At 33.9% G+C, this 23,703-nt stretch overlaps 2 protein-coding genes across 6 annotated transcripts; both read left to right on the top strand.

Annotated features, from left to right (window-relative positions):
- Nucleotides 1–1,776: 1,776 nt before the first annotated feature.
- On the top strand, nt 1,777–10,865 carry LOC146941767 (uncharacterized). Of its 3 annotated transcripts, none has more exons than XM_085755604.1 (9): nt 1,777–2,043; nt 3,480–3,668; nt 4,214–4,290; nt 5,346–5,530; nt 6,146–6,241; nt 6,852–6,897; nt 8,219–8,325; nt 9,295–9,387; nt 9,484–10,865. In XM_085755604.1, the coding sequence occupies exons 3-9, from the start codon at nt 4,236–4,238 to the stop codon at nt 10,453–10,455; spliced, it is 1,554 nt and encodes a 517-aa protein (XP_085611730.1). In that variant the 5' UTR covers nt 1,777–2,043; nt 3,480–3,668; nt 4,214–4,235; the 3' UTR covers nt 10,456–10,865. The 3 variants fall into 3 exon arrangements, with proteins under 3 accessions (XP_085611730.1, XP_085611728.1, XP_085611729.1); XM_085755602.1 differs by having other exon boundaries at nt 4,117–4,290; XM_085755603.1 differs by lacking the exon at nt 9,295–9,387 and having other exon boundaries at nt 4,117–4,290.
- Nucleotides 10,866–13,428: 2,563 nt separating this feature from the next.
- Nucleotides 13,429–22,868, top strand: RUG1 (Regulator of chromosome condensation (RCC1) family protein). 3 transcript variants are annotated; one of them, XM_085755607.1, is made up of 14 exons: nt 13,429–13,891; nt 14,744–14,820; nt 14,973–15,051; nt 15,600–15,659; nt 15,851–15,952; nt 17,324–17,417; nt 19,534–19,576; nt 19,689–19,734; nt 19,854–19,900; nt 19,986–20,088; nt 20,174–20,228; nt 20,342–20,445; nt 21,966–22,034; nt 22,416–22,868. In XM_085755607.1, the coding sequence occupies exons 1-14, from the start codon at nt 13,642–13,644 to the stop codon at nt 22,427–22,429; spliced, it is 1,143 nt and encodes a 380-aa protein (XP_085611733.1). In that variant the 5' UTR covers nt 13,429–13,641; the 3' UTR covers nt 22,430–22,868. The 3 variants fall into 3 exon arrangements, with proteins under 3 accessions (XP_085611733.1, XP_085611731.1, XP_085611732.1); XM_085755605.1 differs by having other exon boundaries at nt 21,966–22,045; XM_085755606.1 differs by having other exon boundaries at nt 21,966–22,045; nt 22,384–22,868.
- Nucleotides 22,869–23,703: the final 835 nt, after the last annotated feature.

The following is a 23,703-nucleotide window of genomic DNA, read 5'->3' as shown; positions in this document are numbered from 1 at the left end:
AATTTAGTGTGACAAATGCGTTGTGGTGTAAATTGTCCCACAAATTATGCTAGTTGCAGTGGTCAAAGTGAGGACTAGTTGCAGCGATTGCATGCACGAGGACTAGTGTGTTAACCCGGCCAAGCCACAATGTCTTGCTCCCAGTGTTTCAGGTTCATGTGTCTTCATGTGATTAACTTTATAACTGGTTCATAACACAACCAAATAAAATATCAACCATGTGTATTTTCCTTCTTAAAAAAAAATAGAGAAATTCTTGTGTAGATACGCACCTAACACTTGTCATTTACAAACAACGAATAAGAGTGTGACACATAATTAACTTAAAAAAAAAGTAAAATAAATTTACTAAAAATTAGAGTCCTCTTTTCTCTTTCTTCCACGGTTGTTTCTCTCCAACCATTGTTTTCCTGCTCAAGATCATTGCTGCTATCAATGAACAGACTGCTGCTTAGAATAAGAAAAAAATCTTCATCTTCTTCCTATTAAGACTATCTTTAAATCCAACCCAAAAATTCATCTCTTTCACCATTGTTCACTTCATAGTTCATAACGACAAGTGACTACCGCTATGGCTACACATGCAAAGGGTACCCAAAACCTTACCCATCGATGGATCAAACTTTAGCCCACATAAGCATTATTCTGCATTGTTGCTATAATTTACTTTAGCCATTACTTACAAATTTATTTATTCATTTGTTCTAAATTTCAGTTTTTTGTTTTATTTCTTTAACCCCGTTTTGCTAAAGAAAACATCAGTATTTTTATTTTCTCTTTTGAATGGCAAGATAACATAATAGTATTTTCAAATTAAAAAACAAGACGGGTTATCAGGCTGCATTAACAAGATGAATTTGCCTTAGAAGCATGGTAGATCCGAAGAAAAAATAGCAGTATTGTTGGGCAGTGGCGGAGCCAGGAAAAAAGTTGGGGTGGGCCACTAAAATTAACCGTTGAAAAATTGTTTAAAGTCTCGCAAAATAGACCTATAATTGAATTATTTAAATTTTTCGGGTGGGCCACTACACCACTTTGCGGGAATTTGGATCAACCGAAATCTAAAACCGACATAAAATTGTATAAAATATCACAAAATAGACCTATAATTGAATTATTTAAATTTTTCGGGTGGGCCACTGCATCACTTTGCGGGAATTTGGATCAACCGAAACCTAAAAACAACACAAAATTATATAAAATCTCGCAAAATAGACCTATAATCGTTGATTTTTTAATTTTTTCGGGTGGACAGTGGCCCACCCCAGCCCATGAAGGGCTCCGCCACTCCACTGTTGTTGGGGAACTATATATGCCAGAAAAAGTGGATGATGGGAGAGAGAAGGAACGGTTTTTCATTTTTTTACTAAACAATTATTTATTTTTCAATTTTTAATGATGTGTCTGTTTTAATTATGTGTCACACTCTTATTCGTTGTTTGTAAATGACAAGTGTTAAGTGTGTTTCTACACAAGAATTTCTCAAGAAATTATCAACCAAATAAATACTTGTAAATATGTTATTGTAAAAAATATATTATTGTAAGAATTAAAAACGTGGCAGGGACATTGCATAATTTATACAAGGGGTCAGGGTTTGAACCGCAGACACCCACTTCTCCATATTTAATTGTGTGAGCTGCAGGCTACTAGACAAAAAAAATTCGTGGTACAGTAGATTGATTTGATTTTAGGAGGTGATCCTAGTTGTCCGTAAAAGGTGGCGAATGAATTCAATCGAACAGTAAAAATAATGTAAAACAAAATAATTATCCGTACTTCAACCGTCACCTCCCTAAATTATTCCCTCCCTCTCTCGTGCGACGCTTCTCCTTCTCTACTACTCGCAACCACAGATCCATCCATTTACGAACCCTAGTCCTCCATTCTTCCATAAACCCTCACACAACAACAACTCTCTCTCTCCAATTTCCTCTCTCCTCTTTTCCCCACACTACAAATTCTAGGTTTCGAAGCAAGCAACAATGGAGTTGCCCGAGGGAAGTAAACAAACGTTTACCAAAAATAATGAAGAAGAAGAAGGTACGCAATTTCACTTCATTACTATTTAATACCTTTGTATGTAAATTCTTGTTGCGTTATACTTATATCCGTTCTTAATTATTTGAATCTCAAGAAAGAAAATTATTATTATTATTATTATTACTAGACTAGACTTTAATTAATATCTGCATAGCCTATGGGTTTGATGAATGAGAAGAGTAGAGTAGAGACGATGATTTTGTTTAGTTTATTGAACTGAGTGCAATTGAAGGTTATTATAGGTTATGCTGACTCTCGTACTTTCATTTTAAGGATTGAAAGCATGATAATACAATGGGATTGGTTATGCTTTCAGATACGAGGCAGTTAGGTAGCAGTAACTAGTATGTATTTGAGGTCTTATATGCGTGTCTGTTTGGTTCTGCGATGACAAAAATTGATTTTGAGTGAATTGATAATGTAAAATTGAATCTAAGTGGGTTGAAGATAAATATGATTAATGTTTAACTGCATTCATGTAAGAAAGGGATGAACAATAAGTGTAAACTTGGTTTCAACTATGGAAGGGATTGATTCTAGAGGAGTAAAATTGATTTTTGCATGTTTGTATGTTTTGAAGTGGAACTAATTCTACTTGAAGCTAGAATTTGTAGCTTTTGGTTTCTACAATTGATTTTAGTTAAATTCACTTTCACCTAAATATATCCAAACATAAACCGCTCTACATTCAATCCATTTTTAGCCATACTCAATTATATAAATTGATTCATTTAGAATCAATTCTCACCACGCAGAACCAAATACACGCCAAGTTTGAGTGTAAAAATCAACTGTAGAATCAAAAACTCCAACTTCTAGTGTCAAGTTAGAATCAATTTTGGATCCTTCATAAGTGGAAATATAGAACTTCAGGTACACTTTGAATGGCAAATCTTTTTCTGTTTTTTGTTTTTGAAGAATACCATGATCCATTTCCTTATTTTCTCAATTTTATTGTAAAAAATTGAGCTTTCAATGAGCATCATTTAAATATGCTCCTTCCCCTCATTATCTTAGGGTCAGTTTAAATTGACTTATTTGAACTTGTGTAATAATAAACTTGTCAGACTGTTTGGGAGAACTTAGAAAATGTCTTATGTGTTATGACATGCCCATAAGCAGTTTTCAGCTTATTTCCATAAGTTCTCTAAGATAGCTTAGGAAAATAGCTTATAGCTTACATTGAAACAATTACTCTATTATGTATTTTGTTATATAGAAATAGCTTATATATAAACACCTATACAATAAGCGCTTAATTAAACTGGTTATCCAAACAAGTTGTAGAGAAAAACAAAAGACTGAAGAAGTCACCTTCCTAGGAATGCATCATTTCCCTAACTATTTATTTATTTATTACCTATTGGTGCTTCAAATATAGGCAAAGGCTATATTAAATTTGAAGCAGCGAATTGCTCATTTATCTCTTTTCGCAGACCATCTAAAGACTGCAGAGAAGCTCGAGTCTGAGAAATTAGCTAAGATCAATTTCAACTCTACCCGTATAGTTGATTTAGATGCACTTCTTTGTGATACCTATGATAGAGATTGTCCAAAACCAGTTCATTATCAGAACAGGAGAGATTTGATTCGCATCTTCAATATGATGGCAAAGGAAATATATGGTAATCTTTTCTTGTTTCCTAAAAAATCTAGCTTGCAAAATTTGCTTTCAAAAGAATCTAAGAAGTTGGTAACATATTTCTTACGTGATTGGATTTAATTGTACTGATTACTCAATGTTTCTTTATCATTTACGTGCACTATTTCAACTTTTTTCCCATTTTGATTGTATTGGCCTGATTCACCCCATTTCTTCTTTCTGATTTCATATTGGAAACACGTCTTTTGGTAGAGAAACAATTTTTGCATTGGGATTGAACAGTTAACAATGTAGGAAAACAAAATCACGCTTTTTTAAAATTAAAATGACCTTGTACCTCTCCTTTTTTATCATCTATTCATTTTCATTTTACACCTATTGGTCCTTTTACTTCAATTATAGCTCAATTTTTAGTTTATCCCCTAACTAAAACAATGCCTACCTTTGATAATACATTATTTTCCCTTCAGGCAATAGTATGGTTTCCCCTGTTGTGGAAGAATATGGATCATTTGTAATGGACATTTTCAATGAAAGAAGTGATCTTGACTTGTCTATCAATTTCAGTGATTCCATTGAAATTAATCGGATGAAGAAGATTCAAGTCCTTCGGAAGTTCAGCAAGAAGTTACGGTCAATTCAAAGTAAGCTTATTATACTATCAGCTTTTATTGTTAGCTTTTGCCAAAGGAAAAGTTCTTCAATAAGCATCACTTACTCTTGAATTCTATCTATCAACAACATACTGTTCTATGTATGCATGACAGGCAGAGTTATTTTTCAAGAATATGATCTCATAGCTTTATATCATCCGAGTTTGCTGAACAATTGATTATTATCATGGTTCTTTTACCTAACTTAATTTTTTATCTTGTCTGTGTATTAATCTTTACACTAGTCAAAATTGTTCATGCCACACCTTGATTGAATTGTGGCAAGGCCACTATGCCTTGTTTTATATTTTTGGGATTCTCAAAAAGTGCCAAAATTCCTATGTTTGTATGAGATTAAATTATTTGAGAGAAAAATTGCAGTTTCTCTAAGATTTGGCTCAAGGGTCATAAATACCTGAAAGTAACAAGTTCTAGATGCAGTATAGATATGACAATGGGTCTATAACTTCTTATATGGTTACCGCAAATTTGGACATAACTAATTTTCAAAACATAGTGAGTGGAGTAAGTTGGATGAGGCAGCCGGAAGAGACTGAGACCAGATATAGCCTCACATTGAGGTGTAGATTAACATAATTGTTTGTTAATAAACAAGGAGCACATCCAGCGCCTTCTTCAAAAGAAGCTTTTTCTTTTGTTATCCAAAAAAAAAATCTCACTCTTTTTCAAAACTGCATCAACTGTTTTTGTTTTATGTTTTGTGGATACATTGTTTTTATACGTTCCACCTTGAAATGCGGGGTAATAAATTATTTAGAACATGGAACTAATTGGATATTTGAGAATATTTGTACTGAAAGTCACATCGTAATTAGCTTTTAAATAAGAAAGCTGTAGGACAACTTAGTTTTAATGAGTACAAATATTTTAATTGAAAAATAAATGTTTTGGTTATCTTTGTTATGCTCTTGTTAAAAAGGATTCTGACATGGGGTTTGGTTTATTCTATTTTTGCAATGCTGATATGAATCTACAGCTTCTAAGTTGTTGTAGAAATTATAACATCGATGGCTTTTGTGTTGCAGAAAGTGGGCATGTTACTGCTTTAGAAGTCATCCTGTCTGCCAAGGTACCAATTGTAAAAGTTACTGATATTGGAACAGGTGTTGAATGTGATTTATCAGTCGAAAATCGGGACGGCATTGCAAAATCCCATATTATCCGTGCAATTTCTGCCATAGATGGAAGATTTCAAAAGCTATGTCTACTGGTAATTATGATACTTCTGCACTTTTGATGTTATTTCAGTAAAGTTCAGCGTCAATATGTTTACTCTGTTTTAAATGCTATTGCAGATAATTTTTTGTGGTGTTTGAGTTAATATTTTATTTAATACCAATTTGAAACGAGAAAAGGAAACAGATGGAAAACCTGTAGTGATATTGAAATTGTGATAAACAATCAGTTTGGTCATGGTTAAACACAGGCTTTTTGTTAGGTTAAATTGACAGTGACAAATTGTGTGTGGGCGAAAAAATCTCTCTCTTTCTGGTCTGAAGGCGTGTTGTTGAAACATAACAGTGACAAATTGTGTGCAACTGTGATCTCTATTTCTGGTCTGAAGGTGTGTTGTTGAAACATATTGAAGTCAAACTGTGTGACGAGTTTTGTCAAAAAGTTACCATTGAACTGGCTTTTCAAAAGTTTTTAGTGAATACATCTGAGCTTAATCTTAGTTTTTACATACCCTTCTTTGCTGGTGGTATCATTTGTAACGCACTAGTTTTACTCTCTTAAATGTCAAACCTACTGTCCCGGATACATGTTTTTGTATAACTGACTAATTTTTAGAAGTCATTTTGGTTCTTATATATGCATATTGTAGATGAAATCATGGGCTAAGGCACATAATATCAACAGTTCCAAAGACGCTACTTTGAATTCTTTGTCGATTGTATCGTTTGTTGCTTTTCATTTTCAGGTATTGAACATTTTAAATATTTTTTGAAGCACATATTTATTTTGGAAGCATTACTTTTTATATCAGAGTCGAGAATTGGATTTAGTCAGTTAGTCAATAATTCAATGGATTTATATTTGATTGTTAATTTACAGAGCTCTTAAACACAAGTTGTGGCAATATAATGCAATTTTCAGGATAATTTTATTGATAAATATAGTTGTTCAGCATCATTTTAATCTGTTGTCATTGGCTAAATATTATCAGTGTTGTTATTCATTTAACATGTTATTTTTTATATTAGAAAGACACATTAGTAGTTAATTAATCAACTAGCGTAGGTGAGATGATTTGTTGTGCAGAGAAGACCTTTTCCAAATTCTTTTTCTTGAAAACGCATGGTTTACATGGTAAAATATCAAGCGGGATATGTATATAACTAAAAATTGATTGTAAATATTAAAAATTTCTCACCATGAATATATCTTGGAGTGATACATGAATCAGTTTAGAAACAAATTAATTCAACATTACTTACATATTTCCCAAATAGTACCTTGTGATGCCTTGTCTATATGTTATTTTCTTCGCTGAGTTCTAATACTATATTTTTCATTTATTTCAATTGCAGACTTGCGATCCTCCCATTTTACCTCCATTCTCTACTTTACTTAAAGGTAAAGTTTCTGATAGATAAAAGTTTTTAATTGAATATTTAGTTGTCCTTGAATTTATACGAACATTCTTTATGATTGGAGACGTTGACCCAGAAAAAAATGTGTTTATCTATTCCCAACCTGTAACACCTGTGTATGCAACAATCTAGGTCCATCGTTCATGTATTACAACTAGACTATTAGTACAAGTCCACTCTTACAAAAGTATTATCACCGAAGACTTTTAAAATACTTGGCATCCCATAGTTGTCAAAGCGGAAACGCGGCGCGGCGCGGCCACCCCAAAAATTGACGCGGCGCGGTAAGCGGGCGCGACGCGGGCGCTTTTACATGACGTGGACACTAAAACTAAATATTTTATTATTAATTAAGGACTAAAAAAGTATGAAAAAAATATATTTAGTATTAATATAGATGAGAAAATTTTATTTTGCATTCACATTTAGACTTCATCTTGATCATATTAATTCCTAGATCTCTAGATCTCTAATCAATCTTTCACTTCTTCCCTTTCTTCTTCATTTTGACTGTAAAAAAAAGGATGATTAACAGAGAACAGAGATGAGATTTTGTGGTTTCTGATGAGATTTTTTTGTTGACCCGCTTTTTGCCCGCGTTGACCCGCTTTTTGCCCGCATTGACCCGCTTTTTGCCCGCGTTGACCCGCTTTTGCCTAACGCGCGACTCGGTCGCGTTCTGACGCGCTAGGCTGTTTTCAGCCGCTCCGCGCCGCGATCGCGCCGCGTTAGACCGCTATTGACAACAGAGTGGCATCCTATATTCTTAGCTTGTTTATAGATGAACATACTAGCAGAGTATGTTAAATAAAGTCTGGCTAGTATGGACCTCCTTGATAGGTGGTTCATGATGGACCCTCATATCTTATAGTGCACATTGCACACCAACTTTTTTTCATTTCTCCCTCTTCCTTTTCGCGTGTCCCTCCTCCGTGCACATTGCCAACCACCGATCTTCATCCCTCGCCACAACACTCCTCGTTCAGGATAACCACCAGCCAGTAAGGCCCACCTTGACATTACTACCTTATTTTAGGATAAATATTACTACCTTTTGCCTGTTATAATCCTCACCATTGCTCGCAGTTGATACATTTTGCAATACTCGTTTTTGTTTGACTGAAGCACACACCACACCAATTGCCGTATCTATTCTGAACACCAATCTCATTTAAGAACCTACAAATGGAGGACACCATGATAATTGAATTTTAAAATGCCTCTTAGCCTCAAGATCTGCCTACAATTAATTTCTAGGACTGTGTTGCAATTAATTTTGATATTTGTGTATAATTGTGTTTCAGAGGGAGCTGACCTTGAGTCTGTGACGAAGGCTGTTAAAACTTATACGAACTATGGGAATAAAAACAAACAGTCATTGGCCCATCTTTTTGTTACCCTTTTAGTCAAGGTAGTTACAATGTTTTTCTACCTACTGAGAATTCTGATTTACTATTATATGTTGTTTTATATATGATAATAATTCTCCTGCCTCTGCATCCAAACCACCGGCACAAGTGTCGTTTCACAGTCCTGCATGCAAAGTGTTATAGCCATGCATTCAAGATTTTTATCCCCTCTTTGTTTGATAGCTCATCCTTTTGTGACCTATTATCCGATCACTAACCTTGTGCTTTGTCTTCAACATTATTGATTCAGATAGTAACATTTTTATGTTGATTGTTGTTCTGATATTTGGAAAGGGGTTGTGGATGTTTTAAAAGACCTCATACCCAATCACTAAATCCCGTGTTTTGTCTTCAACATCCTTTGCTTTTGTGGCCTCTTTATGGTGGAAAAAATTGGAAATGGTTTTATTTTTGCTTACGTATTATGCTGCGAAAGTATGTTGAATACTTGCTTTGTCTTCAACATCCTTTTCTTTTGCTGGATCACCAACCTTGTGCCTCGTCTTCATGGTCCTTTATTTCGAGTGTTTTTTGGATTTTAAATTTCTGGTTCCGAAAAGAAACCTGGTCTTGTTGCCAGAAACCTGGTCTTGTTGCCAGAAACCTGGTTGGGAAGATGATGAGTGAACGAACGCTATGTCATTTCTGGCCTCTGTCTGAAATACTGCGCTTGTGTGGTTTCCAACCAACTCTGACTTTCTTCTGCTCTCCAGTTGAGTCTGTTCTGGTTTTTGTTCAGGCACCTATGTTTTCCAATTACCCATTAACAATGTTAACAGTAGGCAGATCTGTGTCATGTTTTTGGCCATTAAAAGACAATTTTTTCCCTGTTTTATACTTTTTATCTCGTTGGAAATTTGGTTATGAGGGGTACTAGAGGATTACTTAATTGTCTTGTTCGGGCCATAATATATATTATGTATTTCAATTTCCCGGAAACATGTTCATTTGGTAATTTCATTTTAGCGCAGCTAGCATCAGTTGAAAACCTTTGGCAGAATGGATATTGTACGAGTTCATACAAAGGGTCGTGGGTTTTAAAAAATTGGCATTACTCAATGAGTGTAACTAAATTCTTTTCCATCACCCCTATTTTAATTGGATTATTACCTATGATATTTAGTTTATTTTGATTTTTGATTATATATTTTCTTGAACAGGTGGAGGATTTTACAGATCTATCACAAAATGTTGCTCGAGCAGTTAGAGCTGAAGGGTTTAAGACGATCTACAAATGTATCCATAATTCCATTGACTACCTTTCGCGGTTTTTAAACGGCGAGATCCAGGGAATTGAGTTAATGGACCATTTGTTTGGAAAACCTATGCTTTTTACTCTAGGCGTTGAGGGTACTTCTAGCAACATCAATGAAAATAAGAATATCCCTCCCACTTTGCATAATCCCCGTCCACTGAAAAAGAGACGCATAGTTAAAAACCAGGCTGGGGATTTTCATCAAACTGAACCCCGGGGTGCAGATCAGGTGCATGTACCTCCTAGTAGTAATGTGCCCAATGGAGTTGAGGGTACTTCTACTAGCAACACCAAAAATAAGAATAACCCTCCTACAGGTAAGGTGCATGTACCTCCTAGTAGTAATGTGCTCAATGGAGCTGAAAGTACTTCTACTAGCAACATCAATGAAAAGAAGAATAGTCCTCCTACTTCGCGAAATCCCCGTTCACCGAAAAAGAGAACTGTAGTTAAAAACCAGGTTCGAGATTTTCAACAAACTGAACCCTATGGCACAAGTCAGGTGCATGTACATCCTAGCAGTAATGTGCCCAATCGACTTGCTTCTTTCCCTCCCCCACTTCCCTACCAATCTCGATACCAATCATCGTTTGCTACACATAGTACAGATTTTATGGAGCATCATGGTTATGTTCCAGGACATGTTCCTCCTTATTTCGGCTTAAACCCAGCTGGTTTCCAAGGTTCTTATAATCCTACCTCACAGTCTAATCATGTTTGCCAACAAATACCCGGGGGCTATGTTCAGACATTTCATCAAAATGCGGTAGCTTCAAATCCCTATCATGGTTCATTCCTGCATTCCTCACTACAAGGAAGAGACTATGCCTCACTACACGCAAGAGACTATGCCATATACAGTCGGAGAAGTGGTTGATTCGATCTTATGGGGGTTGATTTTCATACATACATTTTTGAATTAACACAATTAACTAATGACATACATGTTGGCAACCAATTTCCTTATATACTCTCCCAATTCTCGTGACTGTCTTAAATCAAAACCTCCCGAATTTGTATGTAGTGTAGAGTTGAAAAGTGTTTTATCATTGTTCTATAGCTTGGAAGCAAGATCGGGAAATTCCTTTACTTCTAGTTTAGCTCTTCTTTATTTGGGAAAGCAGTGTAGGATATGGTGATAAAACTTTCCACTAACTGTTTCATGCAGGTGTGTTCTGTTGTGAGTTGAAGAATAGATTTTGTAATCAATAGACCAGGAATAGAAGGGCAAATTCTACTCAGGATCTTTTATTTTAGGCTTAATACATCATTTGGTCCCTTAACTTATTTTTGGTTTTCAGTTTGGTCCCATAACTATAAAGTGTCTCAATTTGGTCCCATATCTTTTCTGCCGTTTACCATTTTGGTCCTTTCCGTCTGTTTTTAATCCTAAATGTTTAAAGTGGACCAACATTATAGGGGTCCACCATAGACCTTTACTAAGTTTTTAAATTTTAACCATTTGATATTTTAGTTAAAAAGATGATCGTTGGATTGTGCATGTCTATTCTATCTTATAGTGTACCATTTATTAACTAATTTTTCCTGTATTCTTCATCCTCTTCTTAATCATCATATTCAACATAATTTTCATACCAACAACCCACGAGCCCAGAATTTTTACTTCTTTCTCCTCATTTCTTCTTTTTCTTTTTCTTTTTTTCCTCTTCCCCTCATTCTCGTTCTTTCCCCCTTTTCTTCTTCTTTCCTTTTCCTTTCCTTTTCTTCATTCTCAGTTTTCCTTTTCTTTCCTTTTCCCTTTCTTCATCATCGTTTTCCTATTTTCTTTTTCTTTCCTTTTCTACTTTTTTCCCTTTTCCTTTCCTTTTTTTATTTTGAATTCCAAATCCTTCATTCAAATAAAAAAAAGGATTTGGAATTAACAACATTCAATCATCAGCAGCAACAAAATTCAAATTCATAAACAACTCAGCAACATTCAAATTCATAAACAAACCAATAAACAATTCAAATTCTTTCTTTATGAAATTCTCCTCTTCGCCATACTTTTAGTTCTCACCTTAATCTCTATAGGTTGAAATATAACTTTGTTTCTATCTATTCTTCATCACATTTTCAATTTATTAAATTGAGTTTGTTTGTAGGTTGGTTATTGGCATGGAAACTGGTGTTGGTTCACGTTCCTTTGGTACAAGAGATTTTTGGTCTAAAAAAAAAGACTGATTGTCTTTCAAAAATTTACAGCAATCTTAATAATCCCCCAATTTCATCTTCCACTTAGGTTCGTAACTTCTCTCACGTTTGTTTTTGCACAATTCTTGTTGTTGGATTTCGATTTGGGGTCATGAGATTTGGTGTTAATTCACGTTTGGTGTTTCGATCTGTTTATTCACTTTTGGTGTTGCTGCTGTTGATTACTATTTGGGGTCTCCGAATTCATTTTTGAGATTTTATGATTACTGATTTTGTGTGATTTTGTGTGATGTTTTGAATCTGTGGTTTGGATTTTTTGTGAATTTAAGTTTCAGTTACAGAGAAGTGATTTAGTTTTTTGGAAAGAAAAAAAAAAAATCTGGAAATAGTTAATGAAGATATGAGGAAGATATGAGGAAGAAGATGAGAGAAGATGATGAAAAATGGAAAAAATTAGGTGCTGACAGTTCACCATTAAATACAATGGGTATGCAATCAAATGGTTAAAATTATATCAAAAAATTTAGACATTAAAAAACTAACGGAGAGGACCACATTAGTAAACGGAGGAATAGTTATAGGACCAAATTAAGACACTTTACAGTTAGGGGATCAAAATGAAAATCAAAAATAAGTTAAGGGACCAAACAATGTACTAAACATTTATTTTATTAGTGTATTGCTGTTGTCATTTGTCTTTTTTTTTTGTTGACTTAGTTTATTGAATTATTTAGGAGAACAATGTTAGAGTGTACTTGGTTTTCCGTCATTGTCTCTTACCAAAGTCATGTTTTACCATTTAAAAAGACAAATGACATACATGATCTATCGAATTAACACGATAAATTATATTAAAATAAAGTATCGTTTAATATTAGTGCTATCTTTTGCGGTTGTTTTTAGACATTATACTCCATGTTGACAACTTGAGCTTAACAGTGATATGAATATGATATGATTGTGAGATAGATATGTATATATTTTTTTTAAGTAGATTATTTAACGAGTACAGTATGCGTGCAAATCTGCAATTTAAGAAGATAATGAATAAATGTAATTTGGCACTATAAACGTTTGACACGAAAAAAAAATAAAAAGCATTTACTAACACAAATAAAATACAATATACTACCTCCTTTTTTTTTGTCAAGTAGTCTAGTGACTAGAACTCATACAATTTAATCGTGAAGAAGTGGAGTGTCCGGGGTTTGAACTCTGGCCCCTGAATATAAAATGCAATATCCCTAACATATAATAAGTTTACATCATTTCTTCGATGATGAACGATAAATACTATTAAATTGTAAAAAAAAGTAATTACTCATAAATTTGATACTACTACTACTAACATTCTTTTTTTTTTTTTAAGACTACTACTAACATTCTTAATTCTTGTAATTTGTATAATTGGAAATGGAAATAGTACTTATTGAGAGACTGGTATACACATCATGTCATGTGATTATAACTTTGACTAAAATCTAGTTTTATCCTTACAATATAAAAAAAAGATATAAAGTAAAATAGTAGTAACTCAAAAATTGATAGAATATAAAGTAAAATATAATGAATGACAAAAAAAATAAAATGATTTGGAATGATTGTGGAGTGTTGAAGGTGAAGAGGGTTAAATAGGTAAATTGGCGGGAGGTGGTGTAGGCGCGTATACTCTAGACACATTGAACTTTAACTAACCGCCATTTACCAGAAGAAAGAAGAAAGAAAGCATACGTTGCAGTATCACTAGCCATAAGATCATGATGGCATGAAATTAAATGTTTTCCCTTTCCCTTCACAATATACGATTATCTATCATTTAACTTCAATTCAATTCAATTCGTTACTTTCCATTGATGATTGATTATTCTTCTTCAAATCAACAAACAACTTCCTTAATTTCTAAGCAGAAATGTGGCACCGTTTATCATCATCATCCAAATTCAACCTCAGAACTCGTGCTTTAGGGTTAGGGTTTCTTAGACGATCATTCTCCTCTGAACCGGGAAAGAGATTCGCTGCGTTATGGGGCAACGGCGATTACGGTAGATTGGGTCTCGGTAATTTGAATTCTCAATGGAAACCTGCTATTTGCACCTCCTTCCATAATCAAAACGTTCAAGCAATTGCTTGTGGTGGTGCTCACACGCTATTCTTAACAGGTTCACTTTCTCTATCTCCCTTCCTTCCACTTCCATTTTCCATTTCATTATTCTTATTTTTTTCTTCTTCTTTCAATTCGGTTGAGATCGATTGATTCCTTCCTCGCTTGATCAATGATGTATTTAGTATTTGATGGTCTTAAATATATGCAAATGTTAACTATCTTTATCATATTTACTGCTATTATTCCTAAATTACCCTTCATCCTATGTTTGGTTTCATGTGAAATTGATTTGAGTTTTAACATTTTCAGTTGCTCTTGAGTAGAATTGATTTTCCCTCTACATTTGATTCTAACTTGAAGTTTGAATTTGTAGCTTTTGAGTTTAAACGTGATTCTTACACTGAAATTTATCATTCAACTCACTTTTATGTAAATGTATACAAACATCAGTCATTTTACATTCAACTCACTTTTAAAGCAAAATCAGTTTTTCAAAATAAATTTTTGTTACCGCAGAACCAAACATGCACATAGATTTTATTTTTCAATTATTTTTTTGTTCTAATGGAATCCATAAGGCGCAATTTAGAAAATATAATTTTTTTTTTGGTTGCTTTGAGACATGTAAAGTAACCCGAGGGAGTACTGTCTATCAAGTATAAAATTTTTGTTATTATTCTAAGTGGTTGCGTAATTTTATGAGAATTGATCGGTTGATTTTTTTTTTTTTGGGGTTCCTTGGAATGTCTATGGTTTCGAGGTTGCTTGCTTATTTTAGTAACAGTTTTCTTTATGCCACTGGATGGCTACAATGTGGCAGTCTTTGAAATTGGTGATGAGTCTGGTGACTATTGAAGAGTCTCCGTAATGTTCGAGTAGGGGCTTACAAATTGTACTCCTTTCACAGACAATGGATGTGTTTATGCTACTGGTCTCAATGATTTTGGACAGCTCGGTACATCGGAGAGTAAACCCTACTCAGTTGTATGATTACTTCGCCTTTTTTCCTGTATCTTTGTCAAGTAAACCGATGACAGTTGCAACATCTTGTTCTTTTGCTCTAGTGTTCATGAGTGCGTTACTTGCCAGCATTTTCTTGTTTTCGGTATTTTATTCACTTGTTTATAATGTTTCAGGTGCCACTTCAAGTTTTTGGGCATGAGAAGAAAGTTGTACGGATCTCTGCTGGTTATAATCATTCCAGTGCAATAACAGGTCTGTGTTTATGGATACCATTGTCATTCATCCCAATAATAACAAGCTTTGGCCCTCGATAACTTTTATTTGAAGTTGACTGATGTTTTCCCCTTCAGAATAAATATTTTATAACTTACGTTTTTTCAAGAAAAAGGGAAATATAGTATGTGACTGGTTAAGAAATCCGTTGTTGAACACATTGCAATAAGTTAATCTTAATCTAATAGTAGGTTCACCAAGAAGCTATTGTCCAAAACCATATATCTATATCATATCAATATAAGAAGTCATCAATTAATCACTACTTTTTTTATTATAAGTAACTAGTAGTTGGATTGTTGAAAAGCAAAAATTGTACAGATGCTTGATTTCAATTTGTCCTGAGCTTATATTATTTTGGCATGTATAGATTAGTTACCAGAGGCTGCTTAGTGCTTTTATTTTTTGTTTATTCCTTTTAAAGCTATTAGTATTATTTGTTAATGCGTTTTACGTTGTGAATTTCTGCACATTCTATAACTTATTGTTTTTAAACAGAATTCTCTCTCTCCCTTTCTTACTTGCAGTGGATGGAGAACTGTACATGTGGGGAAAGAATACAACTGGGCAGCTTGGACTTGGAAAAAGTAAGAACTAGACCTTGTTTTAGCATTTTGACAAGTTGAAGAGCTTTTTTCCACTGAAACTAATAATATTATATGATTTATAAAAATGGGTACTATACTACTATTAGTAATAGAATCCCCTATAGCTGATAAGGTTGGCTGGTGGAAAGTGGAAACTACTATGAGTATAATGTCATTTTACTTACATGCAGAGGCTCCCAACATAGTTCCTTTGCCAACTAAAGTGGAATACTTGGATGGAATCACCATTGAAATGGCTGCTCTGGGTTCTGAGCACTCACTGGCTATTAGTGGTATGCAATAAACAATCATAATTTTAATTCATATTGGTTGCTGATGCTAATTGATCTATTTTGTTCCTTTTTGTAATATTTTTTTAATTTTTAGATTAATTATTTATATAGTCTTGAGCTACAGAAGAATAGCGATGGGATAGGTCAGAAAAAATGATATATCCCAATTTAAAATTTACAGGTTTCAGGTTGAAAAAGAGAGAAGAGATTTTGAATAAATGGTCGGCATATGAAATTAATCGGGCAAATTACAATGTGATATGAAAGGCAGAAAAACAATCCCTATTTATATTGGGAATCTGGTCAAATTGACTCCCAAAGAATGTAACCCTAATACTAATCAAACAAAGAAAAACTTCAATGAAAATCCCAAAGAATAATTTTCTGTTTATTATAAGATATGTAAAAATAAGCTAACACAATTATTCCTCAAAAAAAAATTATTTCTAAAATGAAATAAATTTTCCTCATCTATTATGTGCATCATTCTCTCCCTTTGAGATACAGTACAGATAATTAAATTATCACTATCCAAAACACACAATTTTTAGACAGGGTGTATTTTGCTTAAGAATTAGGATTACATTGTAATTCCGTGTAAATTGAGACTATTTTGGGGCAGTCCTTCAAAAAATGCATGAAAAATCCCTGGAATGGAAGATATGAAATTAATAATGGTAAATTGGTAACAACATACTTAGATCTATAAAACATTAGAATGAGCTTAGCTGTAAGAAAACTAGAATATCAATATGATTTTATCTTTATATCTAGCTTTAGTTGATGCTTTGACATCCTGTATTATTTGACTTAGTTTTGTAAGATAATTCCAGGGATCATCTGACAGCAACTTAGAACTACCCTCAAAACTTGAAGGTGATTAACATGAGAAAGATGGTTGCATTGTTTTTCGAATCAAGTTCTCTTACAGTAAAACTAAGACCCTTTCAGAAAGTATAGTATACAAGTGGAATAAAAATTTAGATCACACTTAATTGTGATTATTAAAGTGTAAAGTGATTTTCAAAGAAATCTTACAGATGAGGTCTCATAGCTATTTCAAAAAAAGAGTAACGCAATCAAGCAAACATCTACACATTCTGAATACAATACGTAAGTCTTAAATCAGTGAAGAATGCATATGCTAGTGCTACATGAATGTTCTGTCTATACCGGGCTTATGAACTTCAAGCTAAAAGAGCTTTTGTATGATGGCCTTGGTAATAATGAGATAATGTATGAAATATAACCAATTACCAGGCACAGACCTTGTTGCTTAAACTTTTAGGATCCAATGGTATTTGACAATGTGGATTCTCTTCATGATATATATTACTTGAGCTTGTTGCTTAAACGTTATTTCTTTGCTAGATGGAGGAGAGGCCTATAGTTGGGGAACAGGAGCGTCTGGTAGACTTGGTCATGGTCATGAGTCAAGCATACTAGGATTCTTCAAAAGTTACAGGTTTTTTTTTTGCTTCTTTTCTTTTAAAATTTTTAGCTGCATTAATCTGTATTTATGTTTTATTATTACACTTTACCCCCGTATGATTTTTTCCCAAAATACTTTGCCACCTCATGGTATAAAATCTAAGACTTACCCCCTTTGTGCTCAGCCCCATTAAATGTTTTAAATTAAAACATAGCATTGTACTATTTTTTCTCTTTTTTCAATATAATTTATAATTGGAACATACTAAAAACCACCAATTTTTCTTTTCGTCTTTCATTCTCCCAGATCAAGTGAGCATCCATTTTTCCACCTTTTCTGCTATCCTCCACTCATTAGAGAAGTTTGGAGAGTTTTTGAAAATTACATCTAATATATTTCATTTTTGCATTAGAGTAAAACCCAAACTATAGCACCGTCGTTCATTTTGGAAAAAATGCTGTTGAGCATATTGGGCTTGGAGTTGCCTATAGCGATTTCCATTTGTATAACCGCATGCAGATCTCCTCTATACATTCATGGTTAACGTTTGAGACAAATTGATTAACTGTAAACACTAAAGAAATAGGAGATGCAGTAAAAAATGTAACATTAATCAAGACCCGTTAATTTAAATATAGATCAAGAAAATTCTAATAGATAATTAAGCTTATGTAGAGCACAAGGCTGTTTAAATTTATACAAAATTTTATACACAAAAAATCAGTAGTCTCCAGGAATCCTTTTCCCCCTTCCGCGTAAGAATGTCTTGGGCTTGTTTAGTTTCAATTTAAAAAAAAAAACATATTATGTTTTTAGTTCAATTATAAAAATGTCATTGACACCTTATTTTCAAAGTTTTGTAGCAGCAGTTAAGACGAGAATTTTTTTTTTTTGTTAGAGTAATTCAGAATAGCTAGCTTGCAGTTCAGTTGGGTAACTTACAATTATTCAGTTGTAGAAGTGGTTCGGACCACCTCATTGTAAATACTGCACTGTGTAGTGTGTACACAGGTTCTCAATCAATGAAATCATTTTTCAGATTCAGCAATACATACTATCTTTAAATTCTCTCTTCTAGAAAGTTTGCATGCTATTACATTGCTAAGATCAATGACTGCAGAAAACCCCAAACTTCCTACTCCACCGCCCTAACCACCACCACCACTCAACCCACATATTTGGTTCCACTTCAGTTGGACCACATCCTTCAATCTCCTCGACTTCTTCTCTACAGTGCTTTGGAGATCTGCAAAAGTTATATTGATTCGCCATTCTCTTATAAGAACTGTTGCCCTTTAGCCTAATTACCTGCCCATCTTGAAAGAAAACAATGAACATTGCTTTTCAGTAGTTATAACCATCCCCAAAGTTTCCAACCACACTATACCGAAAATTGCATCCACTACTATGAAATATAGCAGAAATTTAAATCTATCAATTCAGAAAGGATTTAAAAGAAAGAAAAAATGCTTGTAGCTTTTACCCAATGGAAATACAAAAGTGAATGTGACACTGTTATAAAATGAAGTGTGCATTCTGCACTTGTTATATTAGACAAAGTTTCAACATCCACAACTATTTTGACTATGGTTCTAATATTGAGATCTATTTTATTTTCACCTTTGTTAGTCCAAGTTTCAACATCAACAACAATTTTGACTATAACTCTATTGTGTTGAAAACCCGCCTTGATTAAAGATAAGGTTTATAAGGTTGAGTCAGGTCTCACCTTGCAAGCCAAATTTGTAGGGTTGAGTGAGATCCTAAGCTCAAGATGAAAATGGAATATAGTCTATCTGAGATCTGTTATTGTGTCATGATCTCTGTTATTCCACACGCTTTGTCCACACCCCAGATGTCCAGTCCTGTCCTGGGCATCATGGGGTGTGTTGAGATCCTGTTGTTCCTTCGTATTAGTTCAGGCTTTATAAGTCTATCCATAATCTTTAAAAGGCATGTTGAAAGTTCAATATTGACTAGAGATATGGCCTAAGTAGTTCTTATAAGGCTTGGACAGTCCTAGCCTTACCAATCAGTTTTGTTGGGTTGAGTTAGACCCTAAATCCAAATTCTAAGAGATTAATTGTAAGCTAACCATACTTTTCAATTTATGTAGATCTATAATAATGTATTTTTTGAAATCATGCAGTGAATACAGCCCAAGGCTTATAAAGGATCTCGAAGGAATCAAGGTGTGATGTTAAATTTACTGCCTGGTTGTTTCTTATATAAGGTTGATAAATTTATTTCAAACTTGTTATTTATCACCTATGTATTTTGGCTTCATTCTTGAAATATTTATAGGTAAAATATGTAGCTGCTGGGATGCTGACCTCCGCTTGTACTGATGGTAATTGAATTTAATTATATCTTTATTTTTTTCTTTCTACTTTCTCGTTCATACCTTTGGTTGTACATCTGCATTTGGAATTAATCTTTGATTTTTGCTCTAACATGCAATTCGTGCAGAAAATGGCTCTGTGTTTATATTTGGAGATAAAGGGATTGACAAATTGGTAGGTGCAATCGGTATAAATCATTATTTTTTCTCCTCTGCTACTACTTGTAATGACAGATATTTTCTTCAATCAATATACTCAGCTCTTGAAGGGGACGAGCAATACAACAAAACCATCGTTGATCAGTGAACTTCCATACGCTGAAGAAGTTGCTTGTGGTGGCTATCATACCTGTGTCTTGACAAGTAATCATCAAGTTCTGAACTTACACATGTGTTGATTTGTGATAATTTGTTTACTGCTTCATTCTATTTGGTGTTTGTTGTATAGATTTTGGTGAACTTTATACTTGGGGTTCAAATGAAAATGGCTGCCTTGGCATAGGGTATCCTTTTTATTCTTAAAACTTGTTACTTTGTCTTTCTCATTTTCTACATTTCCATTCCCTCATTTCTCTTTCTTTCAAGTGTTTTGATTCTTCAAATCATTTTTATCTAGGTCCTCATATGCCATTCATCTACCTGAAAAGGTTCAAGGGCCATTCTTGGAGTCTTCTGTTGTTCAGGTTTCTTGTGGCTGGAAACATACAGCTGCCATTTCTGGTAAGTTCTTTTCTTCGTATAAAAGACAAAGAAGTACCTTACGTTAAGTGCTTTTTCTTGTTAATTTTTTTTTGGTAACATAAAAAAAAATAGGTGAATGCATGCTTTTCTTTTCTCTTATTATCATAAAAGATTGTTTCATCAAGATGGACAAGGCATCAAACAAAGCAACACAAGAATATTGATATTGAGTATGTGTCTGATAGTTTTGATGTTTTATAGGAACCCTGTGTCATCATGATAAAAGAAAAATTCATTTACGAGAATATGAAAGACTTAGCAAAACGATGGTAAGGTAATAATTAAGATGTAACAAGCGTGTCTTGGCAGAACAACAGTACGGGAATCCGTAAGATGTAACAAGCATGTCGTTTGTAGTAACATAGTCACCCCTAGCAAGTTTCTAAAAAGAATTTTATGTGTTAAAAAAATAATTGCCGTAAATGAGCGAAAGAATGTATCATCATCTTTCAAGAAAAAATTGTGGACTGATTTTGAAGGCTAACATTAAGAGTGTCATTCATGACATTGTATTAAAGAGTGAAATCTAGAGAAAAGAGAACTTTCGCAAAAAATGAGATTGGCATTTCTCTGATCAGCATGAGAAAATAACTTTCTGGGCATCAAACGTGATTCACTATTTCACATGAGAGAGCGAATATATGGCTGGAAACATAAAACACTTGCAATCCCCATAAAATTCAACCATGTTGGTTTAAATCGCATTAAAAGTTTTGGCAGTACTATTGAAATCTACCTATAGTCCTTTGTGAACTGGGATTGCTGAAACGCCTGTATACGGTTCACACTTCTTATATATTTGGATCAATGCATCTCTTTTTTTCCCAACCTCTTTTTCCATAAAAGAAAAGAAAAACATCTCTTTCAATATTCTCATATACGAACTACCAATGAGTGATTCTACTGACAGCCATGGAACATGTCAGAAAATTTAGGTGCTATATCTTCAAGTTATATTGCTTCTTACACTTGTCTAATAGGCAATTAGTTAATTGAATTTAGGAATGAGGAAGTTTGGACTTAAAGAACTTTATAGGTTTCTTGCCTCTTGGAGAATTTCAGCCTTTTATTTATTTAGAGTATTTGTTGGTGGCTTACTTGCATGAGTCTGGGTTTTTTAGAAACCACAACAACACTGCACGACTACTAGATGCCACTAATGGTAGCTTCACAATATCACATCCATTTTTGCCTTGGGATGCGATAATTCTGACTCCACCGCACATCCCTGTGCGTAAACTGGGATAGCCTTCATGGATTTCTGCACAAAGCTGCAGGCTTTGCATGGAGATATAATCACCTTTTCCCATTGTAACATATGGATGACCCCTTCCATTATTCCTTTTTGTTAATTTTTTTTCCTTCATTTAAATTCATTTAATATTTAACTTACTCTCACTTTTAAGACTTGATGTGTATACTTTATACTGTATTGGTAGTTGTGAGATAAAAGGATTTTATTGCTGCCGTCTATGCTGAAATTTTTCGTTGATTTTCAGGGGGAAGAATCTTCACATGGGGTTGGGGAGGTTCAAATGGAACTTTTTCTGACGATGGACATTCTTCAGGTGGACAATTGGTATGCTTCTGTTTGTTATAATTTATGACTTCATGTATTTTTAAGTGTTAATCGAGAGACGGTTATCACAATGGTCAGGATGTCGTATTCTATGACAAGTCCTCTGACAGGAGAACCAAAAAAATTGTTTAGAGTAGCAAGGCATTTTATAATTAATCACAATTTTTCAAATAAAAACGACCACCCATACACTTAGAAACTTTCTTCATATTAATTTAGGAGTCACATTTGCTTAGGAGTGTGGTCAGTTTGATTAGTGGGCCAGGTGCAATACCTAGATGAATTTGATTAGTTTCTTGCCTTTGATTTTGCAAAGTATACAATTTCCTGCGCTGCAGTACTATAAATGAAACTTATGCTTTCAACTCAGGGTCATGGAAGTGATGTGGATTATATAAACCCTTCAAGAGTTTGCTTTGCAGAAGACGTGAAAGCATTGCAAGTTTCATGTGGTTTCAATCATACAGGTGCTATATTTGAGTATGCATAGGTTTGGCTGCTCTGGGAATTCATAATTATTTGTAACCGATAGAAAACAATCGGAAAAAACAGTAATTCATGCGCCCCATGTATCTTTTGTAGATCACCATATTTGCAGAATGTATAACCCCACCCATCCAAGAGGCTCTAGGAAATTGCAGCACCCCTTAAGTGAGGGTGAGGCATATATTGTCCTGTTTGTATTTTATCATTCTTTTCACAAGAAAACAAAATCACACATACTGTATATAGTTGCAAATAAAACTTCCTTGATGTACAAAACTTATGAAAAGAAAACTGCTTCAAATAAGAAGTGTATGCAAATGATGGTAGAGTTAGGATATATTTTGTTTTTGTTATTTGTGTGGCTAAACTGAGTTATTGAAATTCCTCTTAATATATGACTTGAGGTACATACTCATGTCCTTTGATCTGTTCCTCAAGAAAAGTTAGTGGGATGCTTGAATGATCGTAGTAGGTGTTGATGCAATCATATAAGCCTATATCATCTAAATTGTCACCCTACAGGTTGATGCTTTTGTAGCATTAGTGTGTATGGATATTCTCATTTTGCAATACACCAACGAATGCATTGTATCCATCAAGCATCATGCATGTAGGGATGGGAATCCTAGCGACGTTGTAGGACAGAGATAATTTTCAAAATTACAATGCACTTCATCTTTAGTTTTTAATGTTTTGGATAGCTACTAGCAATATGGAGGGAAGGATTAAATTTGTATGACAGTAGTCAGAGAAGACCACCACCCTGTTTTTCAGCAACAGCTTCTATTACTAATACTATCCATCTATTTTTAAAAGAGAAAAATCACATTTTGGACCATTTAGTGTCATCCAAGTGCCAATAAATTAGTGATTTTAAAAATAAAGCTTGCGATGTGATTTTGTAGAAAAATGCAAGCAGCTGTGCTTTGAAGTTGTAAGCAGCTGTGCTTTGAAGTTGTAACAAAGCAAAGTGTATGGTTGATTATGCGGTGATAGGAATTGATTTTGTAAAATTGATTCTCGGTGAGTTGAAGATAAAATGAATTGTGTTTGAATATATGATATCAAAGTGAGTTGAGTTATACAGTTGTGTGTAAAAAGAAAATCAATTTTAAAATCTAAAGTTACATTCTCAACTTCAAGTAGAATTAATTATGAAGGCAAAATCAAAT

Source organism: Medicago sativa, chromosome 3 (genome assembly GCF_051527215.1).
Source record: "Medicago sativa cultivar Bolivia chromosome 3, Bolivia_mono, whole genome shotgun sequence".
NCBI classification, from domain to species: Eukaryota; Viridiplantae; Streptophyta; class Magnoliopsida; order Fabales; family Fabaceae; genus Medicago; species Medicago sativa.
The sequence above is the reverse complement of the archived record's forward strand: the minus strand, read 5'-3'. Positions and strand labels throughout refer to the sequence as shown.